This window comes from Balaenoptera ricei, chromosome 3 (assembly GCF_028023285.1).
Source record: "Balaenoptera ricei isolate mBalRic1 chromosome 3, mBalRic1.hap2, whole genome shotgun sequence".
Taxonomy (NCBI): Eukaryota; Metazoa; Chordata; class Mammalia; order Artiodactyla; family Balaenopteridae; genus Balaenoptera; species Balaenoptera ricei.
Window position 1 is genome coordinate 148,968,243 of NC_082641.1, and position 25,223 is coordinate 148,993,465.

At 44.6% G+C, this 25,223-nt stretch overlaps 2 protein-coding genes across 2 annotated transcripts in view; one reads left to right on the plus strand and one right to left on the minus strand.

Annotated features, from left to right (window-relative positions):
• Nucleotides 1-25,223, plus strand: part of DOCK2 (dedicator of cytokinesis 2) — a 385,217-nt gene that overhangs the window by 163,025 nt on the left and 196,969 nt on the right. The gene's annotated exons all lie outside the window — the stretch shown is intronic.
• Nucleotides 5,501-23,422, minus strand: INSYN2B (inhibitory synaptic factor family member 2B). Its single transcript, XM_059917660.1, has 3 exons — nucleotides 22,077-23,422; nucleotides 20,879-20,953; nucleotides 5,501-5,687 (listed from the first exon to the last, which is right to left on the minus strand). The coding sequence occupies exons 1-3, from the start codon at nucleotides 23,420-23,422 to the stop codon at nucleotides 5,501-5,503; spliced, it is 1,608 nt and encodes a 535-aa protein (XP_059773643.1).

Consider the following 25,223-nt stretch of genomic DNA (forward strand, 5'->3'; position numbering starts at 1 on the left):
AAGGCTGGATGCTCCTGGGAGCATAGATAGAGCTTGTACATAGACAAGGGAAAAAACTGGGAATCATTTCTTCCTGTCTCTCCACTGAATCCAGTTCATTCTTTAATTTATCCCTGCAAAAAATATTTGAATCTCATTGTGCTAAGTGCTGGAGATTCAAAGGTGAGCAAAAATAAGCAGAATTCTTATCTTAGGAAGATAATAGGCTAATGAGAGAGAAATACATTCATCAAAGAATTACATAAATATAAGTACAAGGGCAGCTGTGCCTACGACTTTGATGGAGGGGTCTCTGGTGCCAGGTGAGTGTATAAGAGGCATATTTGGGATGATCTGGGGCAGCGGTGGTTGTAGTCTTGGAAAGCCTTAGTTGGGAAACCCCAGCAGAGCTGCAAACTGGGCAGGGAGGGTGGTGTGGTGAGGACTGTTCCAGGCAGAAGGAAAAGTGTGTACAGACCCTTAAGGGAGTGTTCGCATGGTGGTTCTGAGGAACCCAAGGTGACTCCCTGTGACTGTAGAGCAGACAGTGAAAGGGCCTGTGCTGGGAACTTCCACAGGAGAGCCAGGTGGGACCTCCTGAGCCACAGTGACAGACCTAGTCTGACTTCCTAAGTTTATCAGGAAGCCAGATTGTGACAGCCAGAGTGTGACATGGGTCAGATCTAAATTCAGCAATGACTGGTTTTGCTGCTACGTGGTGAAAGAGAAGGGCGTGCACATGGGGAGACCAGGTGGGATGCTTCGTGGAGGCCGGCTGAGAGAAGAAGGGGGTTTGCAACGGGAGGCCGGTAGTGGAGAGGCACACTTACCTGGGAGGCCGGCTTAGCCTGGCGGTGAGGAAACCAGACTCTAGGTTGTTCTTTCTGGGCTGAGGATCCTGGAGGATGCAGGAAGAAATCATATATTTGGGAAACCTCAGGACTAGGGGTGATAGACACGAGCAACAGGAATTCAGGCTGTAAACTGGTGGAAAGAAAATGGGGATGAAGTTGGGATGAAAGTACCCCAAAGGGGTTATGAGCCTTAAGCCAGACAAACATGGTTTTCGCCATATGCAAAGAGTGTTGGGTGTGGATTTGTCTTTTAGCTCTTTTTATTGCAGGCTATGCTTGATGGGCATAATGATCATAAAGCATCTGTGTTTCTTGGAGCTTAAAAAGAGAAATACGTTTTTAGCATCCAGCAAGTTGCCTTGAGCTGCTTAACATGAGAGCCTTGTCAAGTGAAGGCTATATTGAGGCCTCTGATCGGCTAAGAAAGAAACTGTACCTGGAGGTCAGAATGCATCTCAAGTCTAGTGCCAGTGGTTCCTGGAACTACCCTGGGTGCTGGTGGCTGGTAGACCCTCACACGTTGCACCCACCCACCACATTGCTCCCAGCACTGGCTTCCCGCATGATTTCCACGAGCCCTTGGACGCATCATCTATCTAGCCTTTCTTAGTTGCCTCATGCTTCAAATGGCAGGGGCCCAGCCCTTGCAGTGTCTTTTACCTCTAGGGTATTTGATTCCATGCGGCAAGAATCCTTCATTCCCCAGAGTGCTGTTCTGTGCTAGATATGCCTGCGTATTCTTCTGGCTCGCTGAGGCCTTTGTTACTTAACGATCACTGTCATGGTTTCTAGTCTTAATAAGGCCAGGAAGAGTTAATTCCTTATTAACAGCACTTTTTGCCCTGAGAAAACCTTAAGCTTGTTTCTGAAAACCCATTGCAGTCCCATAAAGGCATCTTCCCTCTTCTCCCCCAATTTACTTCAATAAACAAAGGAATAAATACACATTTATTGAGCACCTGTTGTGTGCCCTCCGTAATGCTCAAGGTTCTCTCCCACTTAATTGTCAGGCACCCTTGTCAGGCAAGGGTGATGTTCAGCATTATAAGAAAAGGAATCAGCAGCTCACAGAGCTTAACTTTCCCAAGGCCATCCTGCAAAAAAGAGAGTAGTAGAATAATATTAAACCCAAGACTTCTGATTCTGTGTCCAGGTTTTTCCCACCTAAATTGGTAAACAAACTGGTTTTAGATGGCTCATGGACAGCGCAGGGAAAAAATTAAATCACGTGATGGGAATGTTGTTTTCTTTTCGATTCTCTCTCAAGCATCCTGATTAGTCAAGTAGAAAATGCATTTGGTGTTAAAGTGGCTTTAGCACGTGTTGAATATTTGCTAATCTCCCTTTTTAACACAGAGAGCTGGTCTCAGGCTCAGCACCATTAATACTCAACAGTCTCCAGCAAGAATTTTAAAAAATTATTTTGGTTTCATCTTTTATTTTTGGAACATCATACTGGTTTTCCTCATGGTGGTGATATAAAGTTGCCTTTCTAGGAAGAAAATTATGGGAAAAATAATTAAAGAAAAATACTGAATAAATTACATTTCAGGTATATGGGCATAATGATAAAAATCATGAATATGTATCCGTCTGAATGAAGCTGGGAATTGCATCATTGATTCACAGTACCTCTCTGGCTCCCAGGGCATGTGGGCCTTGAGGAGATCATTGCCATGCTAAGTTCTGAAGCTGCCCTTTTTTTATTTGTTTTCCTGGGAAACATATAGAAGCGATTATAATGAAAACTATCCCTGCCATTAGGACCATTGGACATCCTTCTTAGGTTTAAATTTTATAACCCAAACCAACCCAAGCTAGTAATGGAGTCTTAAAACCTAGGAAAAATATGTAAGTTTATTGCAAAAGATAATATCCCATTTAAAACAGTTTAGAAATTTACAAAACCTTACATTAGTACGTAGTCTTTAAGAAGGTGCTCTATAGATGAGCTGGTATTAAGTTCCAAGTATAGCGAGTACACATTTTTTTTAACTACAGAGAAAGCAGCTACATAAACTCCTGCAACTTAAGCTGATGTATCAGTCTTTTACCTTTCAATTTTATAAAAGTAACTTTTGCTAAATTAATATCGCTCTGTAAAACCAGATAACTTCAAGTACAGCATTTCTGTAGGATATCACGGTAGATGTTACATAATAGTTTACAAAGAAGCAATTTTCACGTGAGTAGATGAATATAGAGTCTTGGTATATGTATACTTTTTGAAATTTAACACAGAGATGATCGTTTTTGTTTAGCAGGAATGTGTTTACTGAATCCATTTCCCCCATAACAATTTTAAATGTTCAACTTTCAGAAGAGACCTCCTTCCCAGTTTCAGGTTGGTGGCCCAAGCAATGTTGTGTTGTGCTTTGGTATAGAATCATTATAGCCTTGTTTGGTTTTATCTCTAGAAATGTCAACCTTATCAGACCACGATTTCATCTAACTCAGTTGAGGGTTTATCCCGAGGCCGCCACCTCAACATAAGTGTATGACAACATACACTTCTTAATTATCCAAATGTTGGATTATCCACTTTGTGTGAGTTATCCCAGACATCTCTTCATCATTACAGGCTGACTTTGGCAAATGATCCTGATGAGCTCTGGGTGGCTCTACTCATTTGATGTTGGCATGTGCACAGACTTTATAAAACAGGTAGAGTAGGTGTTCATATCTTCACTCGGGAATGGACAAACAGGCCCTGAAAATTTAAGCAATTTGCTAAAGGTTGTTGGAATAGACTGTTCTGTTGCCTGGGTGTCTTAATTCTGGGAGTAGGATTATTTCCATTTTATTGTGCCGCCCAAGAACATAAATTAATTTGAAAATTAGCGTAAGCAAAGCAAATTAAGATGGACGCGCTCCTGCAAGATAAAACTATATGAGATCCCCAATGATTTTGCTTTATTGGATTATCCTCTGTGCTGTTCTTTTCGGTTGTTGGGGCCAACTGAGAGTTGATCGTGTGGATACATACAGAAAGATCTGTGGCTTTTAGCCAGTGGTAGCATATCTTATTGAAACGTGGCTTAAGTATGGCAAGTGTATTTATCTTAATTCTAACTTCACGTTATGTATTCCGGTCTCATTTTGTGGGTTTAAACATTACACTAGAAACAGAACAAGAACATCTTGAATGACATTCCAAGATTTAATAGTGCCAGCCAAGATTCCTTGCCAAATTTCCCTCTTGCTCTCACTGAAATAGCTTTGTGCACTGCAGCGCAGGGACAGGGGAAGGTGAAACTGACGGGGTGGTTTGCTCAGTTAGCATCAATTTGCAGTGGGGAACGTACGTCCCGCATTTACACAGGATGCTGCACTCTGCAAAGACTCTAACTCAGACACCCAGTCTTCGGCAAAGGGGATTATGAAGTGCCTTCCTCATTGAATGCTTGTTGAGTTTAGGTTCCCTCTTCTAAGCAACCTCAATCCAACCACAGACTGGTAGAGAGTTTAACAAGAAGGAATATGAGCCTTGCCAACCTACCCCTCGTCCCCAAGAGTATGTAGCAGTTACTTAATTATATTACTTTAGCTGTTTGTTCAGCCATGCAAGTTTGCCTGGACCCACATGTATGGAGGTCTTGTCAAAAGAATGAGCCAGACTTTAAAAGAATTCAGACTTTGGGAAGGAAAGGCCTTTAATACTAAAATGGAAAAAAATATATCCTCATCCCCAGTTCTGCTGCTTCTTCAATCAGGTGACCATTGCCTGGTCACCAGGAAGGGAGATTGTGTAGATTAATATACTTTGAACTTATCTACAAGGCTGCTGCCGGGATGAATGGGCGAGAACCAGTGTTGTGTTTTGTCTTAGTCTTGTTTATGTTTCTGGTAAGATGAAACGGACAGATAGGCTGCTGGATCTCATGATCTTAAATGTTGCAGAGAAATTAACTGTGGAATCTTAAAGTTCAAACCCAAACCAGACCCCATCCATTTGCCAGGCAGTCTCAGGCCTCAGACTGAGAAGTAGGATGATTTAAGGTGGGCCCTGGAGTAGCTACAACTGCAGAATAGTCATACCTGCAAGTCCCTTATACCCTGTGGTGAGCTTACTCTGCCGCAGACTCTAAGGTCCACACAGCATGAAATGACAAATCCTTGCTTTGGGGTCAAGGGGCTAATTAAAAATGAAGAGGACCCAACCCACAAGGTGATCTTGCATTCTCATGTCCTGCCCACTTCTGTTGTGCTTATGTATGCCAATATCTTAGAAAACTGCCAGTTTTGGTATCTGTTTTTCTCTGGGTATCTGCTTGTAACCCTCCTCTGTCTTACTGCTCTGCACAACATTTTTGTTTCTTTCCTTTGGGACGATGAACCCAGGATGGGCAGGAAGTGCTTAGCATCACAGAGGTGTAGGAAAGTGTGATGGGGGTTTTGCCCGTGGTGGGAATCTAGACTCACAAACGAGGATGTGTGACAGGAAGCTAGGCAAGTGGTCAGTCGGGTCCGTGAAGTCCTCAGCAAGCAGTGGCACGCACTCAGGTGAGGTGTGGTCGTGTGTCCAGTGGCAGCTAATCCAGTCCCGAGTTGTTCTGGTTTCACAGGTCGAGTGGCTCATAGCCTGGGGCCTTCGCTAAGAAGTAGAGAAGGCCTGAGGGCGTTGGTTCCCCACCTCAGGAAGGGCAGAGGTAAAGGTCCCCGTGAGCTCAGATCCACCAGAAGCATTTCTTCTTCACCTTCTTGGTTTTCCGCCTTAAGTCCTGTTTTTCAGGGACTGGGGGCTCTGCCGGGGACTTTGGTGGGGGAGATGCCTCCTCAGCTGGCTCTGCTTCCTCCAGACTCTGTAGGACTTCATGGAACCTGCCTTCCTGCTGCCGGAAATCATATTCTACACTGAAAAACACAAAGAGGAAGGAAGGAAAGTAATTTCAAATCAGCACATACTGATGTAGCATCACCAAGTGTCCAACTGACATGGAAAAACATGCGCTTTGAGGTCAAGTCCCAGATGCTTAGGTACCTGCTTGGCTGTGTGACCTTGAGGAACTTGTGCCACCTCTCTGGAGCTCCAGTTTCTCATTGACTGAATTGGCATCTGTAATGCCTTCCTCTTGGGCATCTTACTAAGTTTAAATGAAGCACGTAACATGGCAACCTAATAGTAGATGTCCAGTAAAGACGGCTCCAATCTCTCTCTCACATTTATTTAATGCTCTTAATTGTTCATTCTTTTTACATACATTTTATGCATGAAAACTGCCTCATTATAAAGTATTTAAGTAACACAGAGGAATGTATGCTAAAACTAACAACTCAGTTTCCTTATCCATAAAATGGACATAAAAATGGCACCTATCTCAAAGGCTTTCTTTGGAATTAAGATGTATATTAATTGAGAGAATATAAATGAGGTACTTAGAGTGGTTCCTGGCATATAGTAGGCCATCTCAGAATGCCCAGTGATAAGGTACCATTTGGGGGGCTTTATTAGTCACGTGTGGCAATCGTGATTTGCCTTTTTGGTGGCACTTACTCCGATCCTGGGTCTCTGGGAGGTGATGTGGGCATAGCAGACCAGGACAGTGTCCCTTTAATGACAGCTCCTTTTTAGCCCTTGCTGGGTAGAAGGCTTTGGCCAGTCATGCCACATCACAAACCAACATGGGGTCTTTCCTCTTCCATATGAAACATTTCATTTTCCTCCTTGCTAACCAAGGAGGAGCACTGTTTTCGTGACTCTGCATTTCCCCCACTTTCCGTACTCCCAAGCTGGCTCCTCATCTTTGGGCCTTCTGAGAGTTCTAGTATGAAACCAGGTAACAAACACAGCTGGAAGCTTCAGAGCCTTCTTCCAAGCATCCTGGCACTGGCAACTCCTCTGTAAGTAAACCTCCTATGGAGGAAAGTGGACAATTAAGGGTGGAGGGAGCACATACACAGTCTGTAGGGATGTCTGCAGGATTCAGTCTTCCTGGCCCGGCTCTCCAGGTTCTGAGAAGGCTGAGCCAGACTTCCCAGACGGGCTGACCATTCCTGATGGCCACTGGCCTGATTCCCAAGCCCTCAAAGGTCAGGGGGAGCCTGAGCACCCACTGCACGCAGGCCAGAGCTTCTGCTCTCCCCAGCCTCTGACTCTCTCAGCCCCTGAGAACCCGGGTCCCCAACAGTGTCATGTTTACCTCACAGACCTGTGTACAGATGATACAATGGAGTCTGTACATTAATGACTCCAAAACACGCAAATAAAATAACAAAAAAAGGAATGGAGATTAGGAAATGCCCATTAAAGGAGAGTATTTAAATATGTCTGTATTGAGGAATGCTATGAAGTAAGCATAGGTGTAAAGCTCTCCAAGACACATCGTTGAGAAGCAAAGCAAAGAGCAAGACATAATATATTAGTAGTAATAACATTGATATGATAATAGTAACAGTAATAGGGGCTGAATAACCATGCTTAAGGAGCATCAGGGATGGGTGTCTGATTATTTTGTTTCTGTATTTTTGATAAGCTTCCACCAGATTTTCTTCTCTTCGACTTATATCCTTTCACTTTCTGTGCCCCCTGGTCTCCTCCACAGGGACCTACTCCTGGCTGGGTGACTTATAATAATGGGTGTAGTAATGCAGGCTGTGTTTTTCTAGGCAAAGCTCCACGATTGATTAGCTGGGAGATCTTGGCAAAGTCATTTCTCGTATTCAAGCTACAGTGTCCTTATCTGCAGAATAAGCATGGTACCTACTCATAGGATCTCAGTGAAGTATAAACAACAGAATGCTGTACAGCACTCAGCTCAGAGCTAGGCACCAACAAACACTGAATGATATTCAGCCAATCATTCAACAAACTAAATTTACTGAGTATCTCCCATGTTCCAGGCCCTATGTTAGGTGCTGGGGGCAGAGTGGTAAACAGACAGACAGACAGACATTATCCCTGGCCTCTTGGTGCTGGTAACTAGTGGCTCTGTGTCCTTAGTAAATGCTAGCCAATATCAAGAGCTACTAGAGATCTTCTAGCCAAAGCTTAGGATTTGCCAGATCAGTGAACAGAAGTATCCACTGAGGCTCCCACTTCCAGGATGTACCGCCCAGCGCTGCACCCCTATTTGTCTCTCAGCCTGGGGTGGGTTTCTGTCACCACTACCTGCAACTCACTCTCCCCAACTGAAATTTAAGGAGATGGATTCAGAGGCTGGGGAAGAGTTGTCTCCAGCAAACTCTCATTGCTTTAAGGAAGGAATTTAAAGCAGTGAGCTGCAAAGTCTGATTCTTACCCTCTCTTACACTATTTCACAGATAGAGAACATCTACATTCATAGTTCTCCTAGCTCCTGAAATATCCCTGCCCTCCTTTCACCAGGCAGAAAAATAACCTTCATCCTAGAGCATCAGCTGGAGCCAAAGAAAGTAGGTACCCCTTGCTCATTCTAGGAATTTCCTCAGCTTTCTGGTATAGGAAATTTCATCCATCCATCCATCCATCCATTCATCCATCCACCCATCCATCCATTCATCCATTCATCCATCCACCCATACATCCAATCATCCATCCTGCTCTAGGCCTGATACTATGCTCAGTTACAGGGACATCACAGTGAGATGGACAGATGTGGATACTGCTTTTGTGGATCTTGCTTACCAGCGTGTGAGACAGATGATTAAACTAACAATTGCTTGAAAAATCTGCCTTGTACGTATCTCAACTACCCCTACTTTCTAGCTCTTCATCCATATACCTCTACCAAATTATATGAACATACACACAAAACAGCCTCCTTCTTCTCCTTATATGTGATATTTCTCTGACTTCTTAATTCAAACAAACAACAACAAACCACCTGAGTTTGTCAAGACTCACAACAATGTCCTAACAACAATTAGAAAAAAATAGTTCTCTGGGTGAGTCCAGATGTGTATAGAACCGGCAGGCCTGGAGATAGAAGAGCCAGGAGACAGAAGGTAAAGTCTGGGACTTCCCTGGTGGCGCAGTGGTTAAGAATCCGCCTGCAGGAGACACGGGTTCGAGCCCTGATCTGGGACGATCCCATATGCCACGGAGCAACTAAGCCTGTGTGCCACAACTACTGAGCCTGGGCTCTAGAGCCCGCGAGCCACAACTACTGAGCCCACGTGCTGCAACTACTGAAGCCCACACGCCTAGAGCCCGTGCTCCACAACAAGAGAAGCCACCGCAGTGAGAAGCCCGCGCACCGCAATAAAGAGTAGCCCCCGCTTGCCGCAACTAGAGAAAGCCCGTGTGCAGCAATGAAGACCCAACGCAGCCAAAAATTAAATAAATTAATAAATAAATTATTAAAAAAATAAAAAAGAAGGTAAAGTTTGTCTTAGCTCACAATTTAAAGCACATTGTAGACAATACAGAAATCGCTCTCGAATGGAATACTCTTGGGTTTGAACCAAGGCTGTACCACTTACTGGCTGGGTGACCTTGGGTAAGTTGCTTCTCTTTCTGAGACCCAATTGAAAGTGGGGGTTATAAAGCTACTTCACTGGGTAGTTGTGCAGATGGGACACAATAACGGGAAATGTCCTCATGTAAGATGTGGCCTCTACCCGCTCCACTAAGTCTCTTGTCTTCCTATCTTAGGGACTGAATGCCTCACCTCCTCACTCATACCTTCAACTCTTCAGTAATTGTATACCTTGCCGGAAACATCACTTTTCACCTCTCCCCTCCATGTACATTCAGGGAAGAATATGCTCTTTATATTTCTATGGAAACGTGACAGGCTTCCATTATAATCATTGGGACTTAGGGAAGTCCCCATCCTCTTCTTGCAACTGCCCCCATTGGTCTTGACAATTTAAAGAGGATTGAAAGTGACTTTTCAAGGCCAGGCAAATAACAGAGTACAGAGAAGCATCTGTGCTTTGGAAAGAAATTGATTAATGTTTTTTTAGGCCAAAGCAATTTATTAACATAAAGGAAAATAGTCACTTTTCTTCTTATCCATCCACTTGACAAACTACTGTTTCGTTTGGAAGGGAGGAGAAGGACTATATTTTGTTTTGGTAGCAGCTGCCTTATAAATGGGCAGGGGGCAGTGCCCTCTCTCATCTGTCTTTCATTTTGTGGCTGGGTAGAGAAGAGGAGATGCCCCTCAACTTCTTACTTAGCCAACCCACAGCACTTTAAGCAACGTCTTGAAAGAGGGAATAAAATGCCTGCTTGAGAGAATTCAAGCAAACTCTTAGCAGAGGGTTGTTTGCAGATTCTGGGGAAGGAATGCCTGCCTTGGGTTTGGTATCAAGGTAGAACACCAGTAACTTTTCCAACCTTCCCTTCTCTTCTTCCTCTTAATCTACCTATCCTCCCACCCTTACCATCTTCTCCATTCATATCCACATGGATGAAGAGGAGTGCTGTTTGTACAGAGCTCTGGCTCACGGTGGGGTGGGAGTGGCAAATAGTGGTCAAGAAATTGTTATAATACAGGATTCAGGCCCGGAGCCATTGAGATAGTTTGGAGCATTCAAGGTCTGCAAGGTTGGCCCTCTGAGGATGCACGGAATACCTGACATCTGGTTCAGGAGTGCCCAGTTCACTGTCTGGGGATCCTTAGAGCCTTTCCCAGCCAAGATGTCTGTGCATGGTGCCACTTTGCATTTAGAAAGTGAGCTGTGTGTAGACCAAGAATGGAAGAGAGCTTTCAGGTTTCCCTCTTGAGGGCACCTCACTAATCTAGCTGACAGATCAGTGCTCCAGCCATCATGCTAGGTGAAAAACAGAAGGAGGTTTTTCTAGGTAATTGGAAGTAGCGAGAAGCCTAAGTTACGGCTTCTCTGGAAGAAGAAATAGTGAGAAGCAAAAAGTAGGTAAATGCGTAAATACATAAGCAAACAACAGAGACAGATTCTGGATGCAGCATCTTGGCTGGGCAAACTGAAGTTGGGTGAGACACAAAGAGATAAAAGTTTATATAGAAACAAACAATAGAAGCCTCTTACTTTTATATAGCACTTTCAGATTGCAGACACTCCAGATCTGCATTTTCATTTTATCTTCACAATAGCTCAGGAATCTAGGAAGGTTGTTATCTCCATTTAACTGACAAGTGAGTTGGTGAAGGGAGTCACCCCATAAGTTATGATCAGAATCTCAGCTTGCTTTCCTGACCTCTAGTCCTCTGTTTTTTTCTAAAAAGGGATCAGATGTTTTAGCCCAGGGCTTGGCTGTTCCCAGGGTCTTACTCTAAGAAGAAAGAGATATAACAAGAGAGTATCTGGGTCATGTTAGGTGAGGGCATATGGTAATTTAAATGATGAAGAAGAAGGAGGGGGGGGGAGGAGAATGACTATCATTTATGTAGTGAAATCTATGTTCCAGACACTATACTACAAGTTTAGTAATTCTCACATCTCATGTAATTCTCAGAGCCCCATGAGATAGATATTATCTTCATTTCACAGATGAGGAAACTGAGGCAAGGCAAGGGGAGGTTGAATATTCTGCCAAGGGCACACACTAATAAGTGACAGAGCCAGGGTTTGAGCCTAGATTGTCTGGCTCCAAAGCTTGTACACTAAGATACACAGCATCGAAAGAACAGCAGTCTTCAATCTGTGTGAGATCCTGGTCACCAGATGAGCGTGGGGAGGGGAGGGGAGGGGTGGTGACCAAGGCCTAGTGCACCTAAATGAACTTGCAGCCCGCTGTGGAACCAGACCCAACCTAGGCTGGGCTGCATGCACGACCCTTCATGACCCAGCTGACCAGCCCACCCTGCCATAGTGTTTCCAGATTGCAGGGACATTCTGACAGGGAGGCCGCGTACCAAAGAAGACAGACACCCCACAGGAGGCAGCTTACTCAAGGTAGTATCTGGGCTGTGCAATTTTGGGTCTGGTGTAGGTTGCTGAGGTCCACAGGGGCCCTTTGCTCTTCCTTCTCAGCAGGCGCGTCTTGTTCTTTCATCAAGAGATGAGTCGTAAACCATGCACCCCAAGCAGGTTGGCTGAGAAACTAATGATCCATGGCATCTCCCTGAAGACAAAACCACTTCCAAGTCCCTCTCCACCTCTTCGTCTCTGTTAGAGTGTTTCTGTGGCCCCTCTTGCCACGGAACTCAGGTGCAACACAGATTTATTGACCTCCAGCAACTTTTGCTTTAGAAGAATTAGCTGTAAGAATCAATGGAATCAGCACGGGTAGTTGGGTCCCTGTCTACTTGAATAAATCACACCACTTTGGAAAGTGTCTCTGGGGAAAAATCACAGTCTGGGAAAACAGGAACCTTAGTTAGTGTTTTTCCCCAGTCTGGAAGGGATATTGTTCCTAAAACTTTCTCCGAATGACCAGTTTGCTCATTATTTATAGGGTACAATTTTAAGCTTCACAACTCACAGCCATTTCAAGCTGGCAAGTGCACCCCTTCTTGGGCAGCTGTCTGCTGACGAGTCCTCAGAGAATTGCACGTTCTCTTCTAGGCACATAAATAAGCAGAGCCACGCTGCAGAAACCTCACTGCTGATTGCTATCTGTGAGAGAGGTCTGCGCTCTGGGTTCTGTGGCTCTGTGTTGAGAATGTCTTCACATTAAGTCCTTAGAAAGAGAAGGTCATCTCAGAGAACTTCAACACAAATATTCACTGATTGTGCAAGGTCAGAAAGTAAGAGGGAAAGGGACAAGAAAGTCTCCTAAAAGCAGGACGGGTTTAAGCCCTAGCTCTGTTGGATCTTGGACAAGTCACATAGCTTCTCTGAGTCTCGGTTTCCTGATCTGTAAAAACGGGAATAATAACCACACCCATATTTTAGGGTTTTGCGGAGTCTGAAAAGAGATGATACATGTACAGTGTTTAGCAAAATTCCTGGCACAGTGCCTGGTTCAACAAATGGTAATGATTGTTGCATTAACTTGACAGAGAAATCAAGATTGGGTCATTTTGTGGTCAGCTGTGGCCCTCATGCCAGCAGCCATCCATTTCTTACTCCTGTGAAGCTCTCAATTTTCTTGATTTTATATTTATGGCATGTTTCAGCCTCTTTAGCTATTAATGCATTAAAATAGGTTTCATTTTTATTGCAGATAAATTGCTGATGCTGTAAATCCTACTTCTTTCCACTTACACTCGAGGGAAAAGAAGAAAGGGATAAACATACTGAGAGAAACAGGGACTAATGGCAAATATCTTGGGGATCAAACTGTCGAGGCTCAGAGAGGTTTCCACATGTACCCCAAACTTCATGTCTGTTTCCAAAAGAGAGCTTGAGCTATGTTTGGTGGTAGTTGTTTGGGGGATGCTGGGTCGTATTGCTATTAACATTCACGTTCCTGTGTTTGCAATGAATGCTGCTCAGTCCGTACTACAGTGGGATGAGAGCTGCAAAGGCATCTGTGATTACTATAAAGAACAGACATGCTGTGTGCTTTATAATTACTCCTCACTGTGGAATTCATTGCTGGCCAGAGAGAGGACCGTGGCTGGAAGACGAGGCTCGGACAGTTCTCTTGGCTCCACGCTGGGAGGTCATCTTAAGCAAACAAAAAGAACATACTAAATAATTTACGTGGAAAGTTGGTTGCTGAATTCACAAGCCTGGGTGCATATTGCATTTCGAGTAAAATGCCTTTTTCTCTGGTTAAGTAATAGCTTTAAGTGGCAGGCAAGACCAAGACCCAGTGGCCAAATGACTTAACCATGGAAGGAAACTCTAGAAGGCTCTCAGCGCCTCTGACTGCATGACCCCAGGTAACTCACATTGCTTTCCTTGGTGAGACGAAGGCCTGGCTTTTCTCCGACAGGGCACACAGCTGTACAGCTTTGGTCTGTGTTCCAGAGAGACTCCTTATGAGAAGTTCCGAATATTAAAACAATGAGGGAGCGACATCAAGAACAGGGATGCTGGTCGCCGGGTACAAAGGACGGCACTTGCAGCAAATCTCCTTTTGCATATCCTTAACTTCTTCTCTGTGTAGCTCAGAGGAGTTGTAACAGTGGAGGAATCAATAATGATAAAAAAGCAGTCTATGGTCTGTGGAGTTTGAGGAAATGAGAGGAAAGTGGTGGAGGATTCTGGTGTTCAGCTTCACGCATATTCCCTGGTTCTGGAGCCTGTGGTGACCACACCCTCTCCTGAAGCGGGGTGGGCGGTCCTGGGCAGCACTTTGCATGGCCACCCTGTCAGGTGTTTGTAACTGCTCCTCCAGGATGCACCAGAGGGCAGTTCCTAGCATTTGGGCCCTTGGCCTGGGAGCAGAATTGGGCTCTAACTGGTCTGAACCTTAATTGGAGGAGGAAGGTCAGCAGGGATTGCCATTCCGTTTCTGATCTCAGATGAGGACCAAGGAGCTGGGAAATGTGGGAGGGAGGAGAGGCTACAAATGAATCCCCTAAGTAATGCATAATGAAAGCCTGGGCGCCCACGTGGACTGGCAGAAGCTCATTTCCTATTCTCATTGGAAATAGGAGGCATCAAAAATACTCTTAGTCTATGAGGAAGAGCCCCCCCCACCTCAATCCTCTTCCCTTCCCTTTCCCTTGCCTCCACTCTCACCTGTGCCCCCTAGTTAGGTCTATACCTGACCACCTAACCCTGTAATTGAAGCCAAGCAGAAAGGTAAATCATCTGTCCAATGTTGCGTTTAAAACAAAAGCTACTTTCTGGGCTATTTTATTAGCACAAGCTTTCTATGTCACAAAAGTTTCTAATAAATCAACCAGAAACCTCCTCCTTTCAAGACCCTAATTTTACCTAGTTGAATGTTTCTCAAGCTTCACTGGGATCAGGCTTTCCCAGGAAACTGGCTGTAACTGTAGATTCCCATCCTCCACCCCACCCCTCTGATCCAGCAGGTTTGGGGAGTGAAGGCCAGCAACCAGTATTCACAGATACCCAGGAGACTCTGATGCAGATGGCCCAGGATCACATTTTGAGAACACTATTTAGGTCCTGCATCTTAAACACAAACCCTCACGATGCCCTTGGATTATGAGAACTCAGCCATACAACATTCTGCTGAGCCCTGATACCCCCTCAAGCAGGTCTGTCCTCTGAAGGCAGCATGCTGTAGAATCTGGCCAACAGGAAGGGAGGACTAAGTTCCAATCTTGACATTGCCACTTATTAGTTTCAGAATAATTGTGCAAGTGCCTCTCTTTCTCTCAGTCTCAATTGTCTAATCTGAATAGTGTGCAAGTCCCTGAACCTCAGTTATCTCACCTGTAAAATGGGAGTATTTTTATCTATCTCACATGGTTGTGGGGATTAGATACGAAAATAAAAGGCATTTATAATGACCAGTAATAATAGACACAATAAGTGGTAGCTCTCTTCTTATTTCTTTTCCCTAATCTTCATCCCAACAGATCTCTGTCTTCCCCTAGCTGTCATAGTTGCAAAGATCATCACAGTCAAATTAACAGACCTCCAATTAGATGTGAGTAGTTTACGAATTATAAGGGTTTAATCCAGGCATATTCGTTTCCTATTACTGCTGAAACAAATTACCACAGATTTAGTGGTTTAAAACAAGACAGATTTTACTCTTAGAGTCCAGAGATCAGAAGTCCTCCAGAACTGTAAATCAAGGTGTCAGCAGAACTGTGTTCCTTCTGGAGATTCGAGGAGAGAATGTGTCCCTTGCCTTTTCAAGCTTTTAGAGGCTGCCTACCTTCTTTAGCTTGTGACCACATCACTTCTACCTCTGCTTCTGTTGTCACGTCTTCTCTGACTCTGCCTCTCCTGCCTTCATCTTTCCCTTGTAAGGATCCTTATGATTATGTTACGCTCACCTGGACAATCCAGGCTACTTACCTTGTCCTAAGATCCTTACTTAATCACACCTGCAGTGTCCCTTTTACCAAGTAAGGTAACATATTCACAGGGTCCAGGAATTAGAATGTGGGCATCTTTTGTGGACATTATTCTGCCTACTACACTGGGTTTTGATGCTTTACCAAGAGAACCTGCCGATCTAATGCCTTAATTCCCTCTTCCATAGAGATCATTGGTGCAGTTCAGCCACCGTAGAAGGGAGATATTTTAGCCTGGAGGGAGTTTTCAGTTTTCCACAAATCAAACCACCTTTCCTACCGCAGCCAGTACAGAAGTACTGGGCAATAATGTTGGATGGCCATGATGAACGAGGATCTCAATGTCCTGTGAGATTGCAACAAGCTTTCTGAGTCATCAAAGGAAGATTTGATTAGGTTTCATCTTGTAGTGTTCCAGGTGTTTGAAAATTGACAGTCCATGTACCACATACAGTCGTTGGATTTAGTTCCAAAAGATCTTCTGAGGACCTGCTGCACAGAAGCCTTCCTTCCCTAGTAAGAACATTTGATTAATTAAGGCCTTCCGTTTCCCCACCCAAGGGTAGGGGCACACACAGATAGTCACACTGACTTGACTTTGGGGCATCTGAATAGCTGTCTCAAGCCCACCACTGTTTTTCATCCCTCCCCTAGTCAGTATAGCCATTCCCTTCCTTGACAAGATTCTATTGAGCACCAACTATGTATTAGACACTGGCCCACGACTTTGAGATACTGGCCATCTGCTGAAGGAAAGAAACTCATAAACACTGCGTTACAATGCAATAGGATAAATGGTATAGCCGAGGAATGTGTGTGCCAAGGGGGTCCTTCTTGGGAAAGAGTGTAAGGCTATTCAGAGGAACTGACTTTTAAGCTGCAAGACTAGGAGATTTCCAGACAAAGCAGGGCAGAAAAGGCATTTCAGGAAATAAGGAAACATGCATGAGAGAACACACAGTATATGAAGCCAGCTGAGTAGTTCCCTGTGGCTGGGGAGAAATAGGAGACCCAGCAGGTAAGAAGGTTAGTATCATGTTCAAAGGGCTTTGAAAAATTAACTAAAGGAAACAACAGGAACTGGGACAAAATTGTTTAGCAGGGGAGTGACAAGATCAGATTCTACTTTTCAGGTAATTTAGCAGTCTGTGTGGAGGATTACTTGGGACAGGGCAAAAGGTACCTACAGCAAAAAGGCCAGCTAGCGTTTAAGTGACCAATGATGAGAACCTTTATGGACCAGAGACAGAGGGTAGAATCAGTAGCCAATTTGATGTGTGTTGTAAAGGCGAGGAGCGAAGCACTGTGGGGACTGTAGTTTCTTTATGGAACTGCGGTTAACAGTGTTGAGCAAAATGAGAAATACAGGAAAAGAATTGTGTGGAGGAAAGTAAGGAGTGTGTTTTGGTACATGGTGAATTCGAGAATTTGAGGTACCTTTGAGGTATCAAAAGAGAAATGGAAAGATCTGTAGGTAGTATATATATATATATATATATAGAGAGAGAGAGAGAGAGAGAGAGAGAGAGAGGGAGAGAAAGAGAGAGAGAGAGGGAACTCATAAAAAAGATAGGGGAAGCTGATGTCACAGAAATTAAAATTAAAATCCATGAGTGAAGTCATGAACAGAGGCTAAGGATGAGAAGAGGAGACAGCCTGTCCAGATAGACCCCTGAGCAAACGAGTGCTCTTCTGTTGTTCTCTCCTCTCTAGCATCTTTCAAATCTTACATGGCCAGCCTCTCTCTTCACCCGTTGAAAATGCTAAGTTTGCTGCTTGCACTTTATTTCCATTTTCTAAGAAACACACTTGGATGATAGAAGAAATTTTTTTTTTCTGAGAAAGACTTCCCATTCTTTTCCCTTAAAACATTTGAGGCATTTTACAACGTAAACCAGGCAGATTTTTTTTTTCCTGGGAGCTACATCCATAAAATAAATACATGATTGGTGTAGTCAAAGATCTCCAAAGAGGTTCTGTGGTTATTTTTAGAGTGAACGTGAAGATGAAGTGCAGGCAGATGTGGCTGGAGGAGCAGAGAACGGGGTGGGGGAAGGAGGAGTGATATGGCTTGGAGAGACCTCATGTCCTTGAGAAGAGGAAAGGGAGCTGATTCCTTAAGGCACAGTTTCCAAAACTGCAGTCATTCATTCACCACCTTCATGGTTTTTGTGAAACTTCCCATACCCCATGCACAATAATTTTTTTCACTCTAGATCAATTCACTTTTTAGACTTAAAAACATTTGTACAAAACAGGCAATATACCTTTTGAAAATGGAGACCTGCATAACAGTGAGTAGGTAAGGGGACTAGTTTTAAAAGTTAAAATCTTCCATAAAGAATTAGGAATGATTACGCTCTGACTGCGTACTGTTGCTTGCCTGTGGCTATGAACATGAGCCATGCTCACTCTTGGCAAAGAAGTGTGATAAGTAAGCATTAGAAAGGTTTTGAAGACATTCTCGCACCAAACTCAGATTTTTCCCTCTGGGTAAATCAGAAGAATTGAAATGATCTTAGGTACCGCAGGAGGCATGCAGAAACCCTTTGAGTAACTTGTCCTAGGATTAATGCCCAGGAGAGGTGAGAAGAGTGTTTGGGGTCTAAACAGCCTGGAACCAGCTTGAGTCATAGAGCCAATCCCCACACCCTTCCCTTGGAGCCCACAGCAGTCAGAACTCCAAGGAGTTCGTTCTTCCTGGTGTACTCCTGAGAATACATGGAATCTTTGGGCATCAGTTTTGGTGCTGTTCTCCTTGGTGAGGTAGGATCTATCAAAGTGATCCATGGTAAGAAGAATGCCAGTGAGGCTTTGAGGAGCGGGTGGGCAGAAGACTCCTCTTGGAGCAGAGAGAACGAGTCGGGTAGAACCAGTGACCCCACGTGTCTTGATGGAAGCAAGTAGCATAGCCATAGGCTTCGGCTGATGGGGCCACTTAGAAAACCTTATGGATTGCTAACTTAGCAGCAACGTCTCCAGAGAAGAAGACCCGGCAGGCAATCCATCACGCATCCATGTGCTTTATGTTCAGTGACGTGCACTCGGTCCATCCATCATCGGGGAGAGACTGCAGCTTAACAAGGCCTGAGGATGAGTATTTCACATCATTTATTTATTAGTTTGCAAGATCTGACTTTCCAGGATACCACACAGGGTTTGAAGTCATTTGAAATGTTAAAAAAAAAAAAAAATGACAACTCTCATCTTCCCACTGTTACTGTGATGGAGATGTTGTTCTGATCTCTTTGCTTTCATCAAACTAATTGCCTGTTCCTTCACAATGGCTTAGATACAACGATATAGATACTGTCTGGGAGAACAGTCTGGCTTTGAATGGTAATGAGGGATAGATGCATGCAGTGGCTGCTCTTCTTGGAAGACTGGAAAGGGATGTGTGGATAAAGGTTTGCCAGCCCATCCAGGGGTAAATTTAGAATGTTTGCTTGGGATATTTGAAGTAAGTACTAGAAAATGCAAACATTCTCAGACTTGTTGGAAGGTTGTAGTTTAGCCAAATATTACTATTTTTAATTCAGCCTAGAACATCAGAATGTCAGAACTGAAAGGGACCATAGGGACCATCTAATTAAAGGCCCTCATTTTTCAGATGAGGAAACTCAGAGGCCAGAAACGATTTGCCGAAGGCCAGGGCAAGAAACTCATAGTAGATTGGAAAATAACCATTTGTCCTTTTCACTTACATAAGCTAAATAAAAAGTCATCTGAAGGTAATAGAAAATACATCATCTGGCTGCTGAAAAAGAGACTTTTCAAAATTTAAATGGAAGTTAGTTAAGAATAATTATTTTTGTTTATGAGGAAAAGATTTTGTCCTCCCTAACAGTCTAGACATTTAATGATTTTTGTCCTCCTGGTGATTAGGAAATTTGCATAAGATGGGGGATATAAAAGAAGAAGGAGCAAAAGGTAAGCAATTGATGAGACTCCCTAATTTTTCTTTCCAATGCACAAGCCTTTTCCAGAGCCCCCTTTTAAGAGGGGATATTTCATACCAGGGTAAAGGGCATTTTTTTGTGTGAGAGGTCCTGAAACTCCTGTTATTGTTATTGGTGAAAAAACTTTGTGGTCCTTTGGCTCTTAGGTATAAAGTGTTGACAGTTCAGTGAGAAAATGCCCAAGGCCTCACCTAAGGGTAGGGGCCCCCTGACTACCAGGCCCCCATCCCTTGCTAAGATGAAATCTCAGGATTCTGCTGGAAGGAATGAGACATTTTAAAAAGAAGACACAGGCAACCCAGTTGGGCTTCAGTTTGCTCAGGCCCTAGCTGCCTTTCTCATCAGAGAGAGAAAATAATAGAGAAAACCAAACCATACACTTTTGTTAAACAAAGTTAGATTCCATCAACTGAAATGACTGCTTTTGACCACTTTTCCACTGTGCCACTGAAAGTAGACTTCCAGCTAAAGGGGCGTTGATTTTTCCAGTAATAACAGGAATAAGCTCTTGGATTGGTACAGAAATTGACTGTTACAAAAGGCATTCAGATATATTTTCTCATTTGTTCCTAATGGCAACTCTCAAGAGGGATAATTGTTCCCACTCTACAGATGAGGAAACTGAGTTCCAGACAAGTAAGCAGGCGTAGACTTGGGGATTTTGACTCCAAGTTTAGTGCTCTTACAACTGTATGCTGTTTCCCTTCTATTACTTATAAAAATTCACTCTATTGCAGCAATCTTACCCCCTGCTGGAAAGAAACAATGTACTTAGAAGTGAATACACAGTGCTTAGCACAGTTCTTGACATATAGTAATTGTTGGCATGTGATAGCTACTGTGGAGGAAGAGGCTGTGTGGTACAACAGTCAAGATCATAGGGCTTGGGATCAGAAAGATCTGGATTTGAGTCCCAAGACTCTGAATATTTGGTTGGAGAGCCCCCTCTGCTCTCCGAAAATGCTTTATGTGAGTGGAGCCAAATGGCTGAACTTCTCTGAGGACGTTAACGCCTACCTCACGAGGTATACTGTGAAACGAGACGCAAACGGGCATGCACAGCTTGGCAAGGCGCCTGTACTCAGTATTCAGTAAGTGGAGGGATGATGATCTCAAGAGGATTTACTCATAGACCTTACTGTGAGGAAACAAAGCAATGCCTGCCTTGGAACCAGATGTTAACATTTCATAGTTAAACACCTTGCTTTTTAAGTCTCAGGTATTCAAAGGCCTCCTGTCTTTGCCCCTCTCTTGAATTTCTGTGCCTAAGAGAGCTTACAAGAATGTTCTGTGGGCCCTGCAACTTCTGTGCTCTACAGAGCAGGCCTCGGTTGTGGCCAGGTACCTGTATATGATGCACGCTGTGTTCTGGCAGGTACTGCAGTTGTTGAGATCTTGGCCAGTTCGATAAAAGTTGCGCCTGCAAGATAGAGCATTTGCTAGATAAATCTATGGGCAGAATCCCCCTGGGATGCACGCATTCTACAGACTCATTCCCTGCAGCACAGCATTGCCCCTCTCATGAGTACCAAAGCCTGAAGTTGCATGGCCATTACAGACACAGAAACAAGAAACCCCTGTTAATAGAACCTCACATTTCTAGAGTGCTTTATAAACGCTTAAGCACTTTGACATCTGGGTTTTCTTCATGCTGACAATAACCCTATGAGATGAGCCAGTTATTCTTACCCCCGCGTGATAGATGGGGAAACTGAGAGACTTTGCGAACGAGTAGAGGAAGATGATTAAAACTCCAGATCCCTTAGTTCAGTGCATTTCTCTCTGTATTGTCACAGTGCTTCTCTCTTATAAGGCAATGTTGATTCTGATCCATACCAGCGAAGGCCAGTTAATTACGTCTTCCCTCTCCTACCCTTTTGTTGATTAGCTTTGGCCATTCCTTCTTCTCAGTCTTTAGAGAGCACTGTTTCAAGGAAAGAACAACCCACACCTAAACAAATAACTGCCTTCCCCTCCCCAGACTGATGCTGAGTCACCCAGGAAAGCATTTTGTGACTTTTTTTCTCTTTGCAAAATTGTGATCTCATTTCAGTTTCCATTTAGCTGGTCCATGATGGACTGGCCCAAGCCTTCAAAGTGGTCAGTGGTGGGGAAGGTCAACAGTAAGCTTAGTGGCCACCTCAAGTCCTCTGTGACAAACCCATAAATAACTAAAATACTGTGCAAATGCAGTAACTTGCTTCAAGGATGGGGGTGGGGGAAGCACCTACATGCTATCATTTTCCCCCATCATGTATCAACTGGACTCACATCTTAATAAAAATCACTTTTGACTCTATTGCTTCATTGCCCCCTTTCTGCAGTCTGTTGACATCTGGAAACAAAAACACATCACCGTGGAAATCCACCAAAGCCTACAACCAAGCGAAACCCAGTCAGAACAAAGGGGGACCATTGCTTACAATTTGGGGAAACAACAGAATCCCAAACATTTTGGAGACATTTTACTAACAGAAACCAGTGCTCTCTCTCTGCCCCTGTCCTGGCAACTGACTTAACCCAATTAAAAAAATCCACCTTACCCTTCTGTGAGAGCTCGAGCTTTCTCCAAGTCTTGAATTACATTCAAAAGGACTTTAATTTTCTCTTGGTTTGAGTGCAGAGATTCCTCCACGGATTGCAGCCTGCCCTGGAGGTCGCAGAACTCACCCTGTGCCAGGTGAATTGGATTAAGCGCACCCATCTCCGTGGTGCCCTGCTGTTTTGTCTCCCTCCTTGGAAGAGAGGATGGGAGGTGATCGCTTTCTGGACAGTTTTGAAATGCTGGGATGTGTGACTGGAAGGGGTTCTTTGCCGTCTGCTCCTGACACACAGGGGCAGATTTTGACTCACTGTTAGTTTTGAGTGACTGCAGATCCTGGTGATTGTTACTCGATGAAGCACAATCTGAAGCTCCCCCTGGCTGGGCTGGCTGGCTGTGGGAGCCTGGCGAAGGGGAGCTGTGAGTCCGTGGATGTGAGGGAACACACGTTTTCTTTGACTGAGATGACAATGGGCCAAGGTCTTTGTCATCAGAGTTATCTTTGGGCAAAAGCATTTCAGGTTTAAGTTTCCCTGTGCTGGGCATGTGGTTGGCACCGCTGGTGGCATTTAAGCAGGAGAGGGGTCTTTCTGAATCTGATGGTGGCACTCTTCTCCCATCACCTGGATGCATGTCAACCAAAGTGGGTATGGAGTTGCTAATCTCAGCAGACCTGTCTAGGCTGAAAGTGGACTCTCTACCTGCCCAGGTAGGGCTGTGATAAATATCATCTGGGACCTGAATGGCAGCTGTTGCTTTCTCTGAGGCCCTCCATGTCCCTGCTTCCAAGCATATGCTCACAGGCCCATTGCTTTGCACCTTGGACATTCTAGGGAGAAATGGGTGGGACACCTTGACCCTTTGAGGCCCATCTTCAAGATGCCGAGCCAGCCTTAAGTAGGCAAGGTCAGAGGACACAATGTCCTGTTCAGAGAGATTGCCGTTCACCTGGATGGCACTTTGGGATGCTGTCTGCATTTCCACCAGGGACTTGCTAGCTGTGAGTCTCTTCCTTTTGAAAACTGGGAAGTGCTTCCTGAGACTGGGGGAGGTTTGGATGGCGATGTGCCGAAAGCCCCCTGCCTGCTGGGACCTGGGGAAGGAGAGTGAGTAGGTGGGGAGGTGATGGTGCCCGGAGGCCTGAGTCTTGCCCATTACAGCCGGGTCCTCAGAAGTTTGGATGTCAACCTCAGCTAGGGCAGGTGGAGTCTTACTGGTGCCATCTTCCTTAAATCGTACCTGCTGAGATTTGCTCCTGCGGTGGTGAGGTTGCTTCACAAGCTCCACCGACTCTAGACTGTTATGCTTCAGAAGCACAGGCCTCACTTTCATACTTTGCTGGGCCATTGAGCCTCCCTCAGTTGAAAGGATTGGGACCATACACTTCTCCTGGGCACATTTCCTTAGGTCTTTGGAGCAGCATCTAATGACAGCATCTCAGACACAGAGATCTGCCGGCCGAGATGGAGTGGTCCTCTCCTCTGAGTATGGGCAGCTCTGTTGGCCATTCCCAGCCAGTAGGTTTTACTTGGGGGCTCTCCGTAATTCTTCCCCTGCAGTTAAAATATTATTCCATCGCAGTGGTAATTGCCACTTAGGTAAACAAGGAGTTAGGCTAATTATTAAACCTGATCTACCACGAGAGCTGGTGGGCTATTTATCAAGGGAGGCTGGCAGGCGGTTCTGATCCTGGAAGAAGCTTGCTGTCGTGAACAAAAAGACAATGAAAGTACCATTTAGGGGATAGCGCCAGACTGCCAACATGTGAATCCAAAAGAAACCTGCTACGTCTGGAACATACGGCTTCCTTTCCGGGAGCGTCAATTTGCAGTGTAAAACTACAGGAAACTTAAACACATCTTTCCATTTCATGTAAACAGGCAGAGAAATAAATGACCTGGGGCTTGGCTCCTTTGATGATACGTGATGCTCCTAAGGGAAAATCCCCATTTATGTCAATCACATATTCTTCGTTTGGGGCCATTGTTTTCTTTCATGCTGTTTCCCTTTTCTTCAGTGAGGGAAACTTATCTGCCTAAATAGCCTCACAAAACCCCAGTGGGGTGTGATGGGGACAGGATTGAGGCATCCGAGGGCATTCAGAGGGCAGAGTCCCTGTCGTGGTGTCTTGGCTGAAGTTCACATGTGGGAAAAGTGAGCCACATCTGCAACTTCTGGGTATTTGAGCCAAAACCTTTGTTCGCTTGGCCTCGGGGTCAGGATCTGGGACCTGGCAGTCTTTGCCACCAGGCAAGGAGAGTCTGAAAGGGAAGAGATAACAGATGCAACTGAGAACACAGTTCCGGGCCTGGGTTTCTCTCCAAATTCCAACCTCCCAGCTGAGGGCTTTTGATAGTGGATGGTCTGGGGGTAAGTCAACTTACTACCTTTGTGTCTTTTCGCCTAGTTAGCCAGCCACCTTGTGGCTACAGGGCCTCGGAACAAAATGCCTGTCTGCCTGGATCGCTTCCTCCTTCCACTCCCAGGCACCCCCCAGCCAACTCCTATTCATCCACGAAGTCCCAGCTTAAATGGCACTTCCTCCTGAAATTTTCCTAATGACTCCTCCCTCACATACACCTCTGATGCCACATCATATCAGGACCCCCATTATACCTTTTCACCACATTCTTCATTAACACAAATTGTAGCTCTTCCTTGATAATCATTTGTGTATGTATTTATTTAATGTGTATCTCCCCTACTACCCTGTAAGCTCCAGGGTGGCAGGAGCTGGAGCCATTTTTTTTACAGCTTAGGTATTTCCATTCCTCCTTTAGGCTCTCTGTGGGTGCTTAATGAGTATTTACTGAAACAGAGGATGGCTGAATAAAAGCAAAGGAGAGCCTGGGAATGGTGGATGGGGGTCCTAAGGTATCTTGCCAGGGCAACAGGATGGTGGATTCTCTCTGCTAGGACTGAAACATTTGCTAGAGGACAAGATTTTCCCCTAATGTCTTCATTTTTTAATTGCTTTCTAGGAGATAAATGTGCATAAAATTCTCCGTGCAAAGTGTACCTTGTAATAATAACAGTTACCATTTATTGAACACTTATCTTTACCGTGGTGTGGGCTTTACTTGCATTAATCATAACAACTCTCATTTACCAAGTAGTCACCAATGCACCAGGTGCTGTTCTAAGCACT